Raw genomic sequence first — 5381 nt, forward strand, 5'->3', positions numbered from 1 at the left:
CCTGACCACTGGTCTCTTGGCCCCTCACAGGGCTCACCTCTCGTTCCTTTACCCCGGGTGGATGCTGCAGCTGCTGTGCGGTAGCGTGGCACATGGTGATGCTCCTGGCCATGGCCTTGCTGGCCTGTTCCCTCCCTGGCAGTGCTCTGGGGGGGGCCTGCACCTCAGCCTGCCATGGCATGGTCCTCTCCGAGTGTGTCCTTAGCTGTGACAATAAAACAAGCCCATCTGAGGGGCTTTGGTCCTAATAAAAGAAAACCAAACCACTCCGTCCTGCTTGTTGTGGGGTTGGCTTGGGTGGGGGGAGGTAGAGGGGAGAGAGCCGCCAGGGATGCTACGTTCATGTAACATCCCACCGAATCATGGGTGGAGGAGATGGTTTTTAAGCTTGGAAAGAAAGGACCAGCTTTATAAAACACATATGAAGATGACTGAAGTGGACACAACCCAACAAGGAGGAGGAGGAGGAGGATGGGGAAAAGTTTCCTTCTGGAGAATGATTCTGGCGGGGATTGGGGGGGAAGGAAATAGCAACACCAAAACTGTGGCATGCTGATGCTTCTTCATCAAAGCACAATTTCTTTATCCGTGCCAGTGATGCAACGATCCGGCCACCAGCATCCCCTCCCCATGGCATGAGAGGGGTCAGGACATGCCGATGTGTTAGCTGGAGGAGGAGGAATCGGCCTCATTAGCAACCGATAGCTCATGTGCAGAACGATGACTTGTTACTTACAGCTCTGAGACACCTCGGGTCAGAAGCTGTTTATTAACAGAGAGCCCGGACAGATCCATCAGGTTGACTAAGCGCATCGTTAACCAGGGGTCAGCAGCGCGGTGTACCTCCTCCGCCAGCACAACCTCCCTCTCGGGCTGACGGGTCCGGCACGTGGGTGAGGGCAGGAGCTCTCCCAGCCGCGTGCCAGCTCGGTCATGGGGCCAGACCCAGATCCTGCCCCGAGAAAGGCATATCCCGGCAGCCCCTGGCACTGCAAACGTGGGTGCAAATCCAGCCTGGGCATCTGCAGATCTGAGCCCAGCCTGCCCTTAGTGCCACTGGAGAGTGAAGCCAGGCAGTGCCTATGGCTAAAATAGCTGACCCCTCTCTGCAGCGTCTCTCCTGCAGCCCCTCTGCTTTGTCCCCGTCTGCCCCCAGTCACCTACTCTCCAGGCCCAAGCTGAAGTCCATGGGGGTCTTGCTGTTACCAGGGGCTCAGCACTGTCCACACCAGACATTGTTTCCACCATCAGAGGGCATTGTCGGATTAATTTTTATCCCAGCCGATGGTCAGCCGATGGTCAGGCTCGATAATTGAGGTGGTTGGGGTTAGCGATGATGCCAGCGGGGTGGAGGTTGCAGTCCAGCTGGCAGGTTGAGAGCAGGTCTTCCCCTGGCCTTGGACACTGATGGGGATGTCCTGGCCCCCTTGATGTCCCTGACATCTCGGCATGTGGCTTTGGCCAGTGGGAGTCTTGGGGGACAGGGGCTGGGAGCGGGCTGTGTTAGCCGGGGGTTTGCTAACACAGGGGAGAAGCAGCATCTCCAAGACTGTCATGCTGCACACTGTGCCCTTTCCAGACTGTTAAGGCAGTCCTACATGGCAAAGACTGTGTTTGTAACCCCACAGGGGACCGGGGTGGGTAACAGCATCCACTTTTAGTGAGCTGTCCCCGGGAAAGGTCCGGAGAGCACGGAGTGGAAAAATCCACTAGATGTTTTTTCTGAAAGCAATCATTCACATGCCTTTTAATTTATGAGCATCCCAGTCGTCAGGTTTCTGGGCACCTTAGCAAGGATCAGGCAAAGGCATCAGTTCCAGGAAAACAGCCTCTTGCAGAAATAAGATGCATGTGGGAATCAGACCTGTGCTCGGTAAACAGCAGCCCTAATCCGAGGCCAAGCTACTGCTGTGCAGAGGGACCGTGGGCACGGGGTAAGGGGGGTCCTCTCTGCACTAGCCTGGGGCTGCAGCATCCTCAGGCACTACTGATAAAGGATTTTGGATTCTTCACCTCGAGGAGGCTGGGATGGTGTTCGGGGCCCCTCCGTTGCGATGAGGCCCAAGGGAAGGATTTGCTCCTGTCCTTGCGATTGCTCTTTTGCTCCGCTCCCGTTTTGCCCAGTGTGATCCGAGCCAGGAGCCTGGGTATGATATATTGAGGCCCTTGCAAAATGTGGGAGGCTGAGCACCTCATCTCCTCTCTTCTTTGCTGCCCTCCTCTTCCTCTCAGAGAAATGGAGGAACTCCCCCCAGGCTAAAGAGAGCTGGCTGCAGCAGTGGGCGAAGGGGACACCCAGCAGCCCCGTTGCCCATGCTACATGTCCACAGCATTGCTCTCCATAACCAACTAATGAGCCACCCATAAATCTCATCCATCCAAAGTCCTTTTCCTCTCTGCACCCTTTCAGAGCCCCTGCGGGAACTTGCTGCAGTCACTTTGCCCGTTGGTGACGTCTGAGGGGCACGACACTCCTGGGGCAGGGGAAGGGTCATAGGAAGTGTGTTTCCAAGGGGAGACTGGTGAACAAGGGATGCTGATAAGAAAAGAATCCCAATTAACTCATCCCACCACCTCTTCAGCCCTGGAAGAGACCCTGCTGCAGAGCAGGGAATGTCAGTGTGGCTGCCAGCATCTATAGGGGCCACAGAGCTGGGTGGGGGTGATGGTCCATCTCCAGCCACCCCCTCCTCAAATGTGACCAACAGCCCACCCTGCCCACAGCTAAACCTGAGGCAGACATACGGGGGTGGGAAAATGACCCTGTGGCAGCGTCAACACCAACACGGTGGCCCGCAGCCGTCCCTCACTTGCCCCGAAATGGGCGCAGGTGCTTCTCTGCTCTTCTGGGCCATGGAGGTGGCTGCACTAACCCACAAAGTTTGGGTCAAAAGGGTTTTGCTGCACAGGGAGGGTGGCAGGGAGCAACGTGGAGAGAGATGAGACAAACAGGGGCTGGGAGAGACTTGCTACTGCCTTGCACAGAAGACAGGCAGGAGAAAAGAGGGAAAAACGACTCAAAGCCAAAGTAAAAAGAGAGAGAAGACACATGGAGGGGACACAGCTCCCTGGGTACAGCTCGCAGGGGTTGTGGGTGCTGCTGGGGTCCATGGGGAGCCATTGGGGCAGCAAAGGGTACTTCTTGTGCAATATCCTGGGGTTATGCTTAAGGGTTTCCTTTCCCCTCTACCTACCTCTCTGGTAGCATTGAGAGTTGGAGACTGACCCTTTGCTCTGTGGGGATGGTGGATGCATCACCCCATGGGTGCTGGCATTGCCATGGGATGCCTTTTCCTATCTCTTCCCGTGTCTCAGCCCAGCTCACCCTTCCCTGGTTATGGAGGGAAAAGAAAGGGCTTGAAAGCTCCCAGCTTCAGAGCTGCAGAAATCACATTGCCCTGGGCTCTGCTGGTTCTCAGCAGCTTCAGTCCCACCAGGGCACACCTTTGCCCCAGTGCCCAGGTACCCCCATGGGTCCATGGATGGGGGGGGCCAGAGCGTGAGGTGCCCCCAGCATCACCGACTGCCGCGCTCCAAGGAGCCAGAGGTCTCCATCAATGGCAGAGGACCTCCTGTGTGGTTTTACTTTATTTGCATGAAGATAAACTGCGCCTTTGTCTGTACAATTTCTCCTTAAATACTTGGCAACCCTTAAAAAAATGAAAAACAAAAACAAACAGAAAAAAAAAAAAAGGAAAGGAACAGTGCAGGCTACAATTTCAAAACAGTACAATGCTTGTGAATAAATAAACCCCTGGGGCAGCTGGGGGACACGGCTGTTCGGATTGCACAGGGCTGGTGAACCCAGCCCTCCCGGATCCTCACGACCCCTTCCCCTGACAGCAGGAACAGCGGTCAGATGGGGACCGGGTTGGGCACGGAGGACCCCTCTCTGCTTTCTCCCAGCTCTTAGTTGCCCAGCTCGGCCGTGGTGGTGCTGGCGTTTTTGTTGGTTTTGCAGCAGAAGTACTGGTTCCAGATCTGCAGGAAGGCTGTCCGGAACTTCTTGATCCTGAAGGCGTAGACGATGGGGTTCATGGCCGAGTTGCCGTGGGTGAGGAAGATGGCGATGTAGGTGAGGATGTGCGGCGTCTCGCAGGATGGGCAGAACAAGGTGATGCAGTTGAGGACGTGCAGAGGGAGCCAGCTGAGCGCAAAGAGGAAGAGGACCAGTGCTAACGACTTGGCGATCTTCAGCTCCTTCCCATAATACTTCTGGGGGTCGTTGGAACTGGAGGAGACCTTCTTGTTGAGTTGCTTGCGGATGAGGTTGAAGACTTCCAGGTAGATGAGCAGCATCAGCAACAGGGGAGGCAGGACCCAAACGAAGAAGTTGAAGTACACCATGTACTCCATGCTGATGACCGTCTCAAACTGGCACTTGATGACAAACTCCGTGTGGCTGGCGTTCAGCTCCTGAGTCCTCCGCATCTTGTTCAGGTTGTTCCAGCCAAACATAGGGGTGAGTCCCACCAGAAAGGAGATGATCCAACAGCAAGCGATGGCCACTGCTGCCCGCCGGGTTGTCACCATGCTCTTATACCTGTGGAAGAGACAACAACCGCAGGAAAGAATTAAACACAAGCGCGACGCTCTGCCTGGGGGTTAAGATTGCTCCACGTGGGTTGGCAGTGCCCATGCTGAGATGGCATGATGCTCCTCACTCCCTTCCTTGGCAATTGGAAACAGCTTGCCCTGATAGATGTGTTAACGGGCTGGTTTCTCTGCACATGCCCTGGGGAACCTCACCCTGTCTCCCACCCACCACCCCCGGCCTCAGGGATGGGCAGAGACCTCAGACACGATCCTGGAGCTCTGGGGGTTGATGCCAAGCCGCGAAATGCATTAGCAACCTGGAGTGTGTCTATATGTTCAACCCTCATATCTGGGGGCGGGATTCATGTCACTCCGGCAGCCCACCTTACATCTGAGCACCCTACACCCAGAGCAGCAGGTCACCCTTTCCTCCCCCCATGCACCAGCCCTGCTGGCACCCTGCCCCAGACAATTCCCCCTGCGCCGGGAGAGGAAATCGCCAGCAAAAGCATCCTCTGGGACACGCTGGGCTGGAGGAAGGATCCACAGGTACTAATGGACCCCTGGGGAAGCTTCTGGGCACAGCCTGTTTCATTTCCTAATGTGCCGGGGCCATCAACAAAACCCTCTTTCCTGATGGGCCGGTGCCAAGGGATGGAGGAGGAGGAGAGCCGGGCTCCGGCTGGGCTCTGCGCCCTCCCTGATGCCACCGGGGAGCAGGCTGGGGCTGGGCTCGTCTCTCCAGAGCTCTCCGAGTGGGAAGTGCAGCCTGCTAGATTGATTTTTCCCCCTGGCCCTCAAAGGAAATCTTCTCCTTGGAGGCCAAGAAGATTTGCAGGCCAAGT

At 56.1% G+C, this 5381-nt stretch overlaps 1 protein-coding gene across 1 annotated transcript; it reads right to left on the reverse strand.

Annotated features, from left to right (window-relative positions):
* Window positions 1-3909: 3909 nt before the first annotated feature.
* On the reverse strand, window positions 3910-4543 carry ADORA1 (adenosine A1 receptor; the record flags this gene model as incomplete). The annotated part of the gene is made up of 1 exon (XM_009580745.1): window positions 3910-4543. A coding segment is annotated over one exon (634 nt), but the record flags the coding sequence as incomplete, so codon positions are not given.
* Between the last annotated feature and the right edge of the window lie 838 nt (window positions 4544-5381).

Source organism: Fulmarus glacialis, unplaced genomic scaffold (genome assembly GCF_000690835.1).
Source record: "Fulmarus glacialis isolate BGI_N327 unplaced genomic scaffold, ASM69083v1 scaffold25156, whole genome shotgun sequence".
Lineage (NCBI taxonomy): Eukaryota > Metazoa > Chordata > Aves > Procellariiformes > Procellariidae > Fulmarus > Fulmarus glacialis.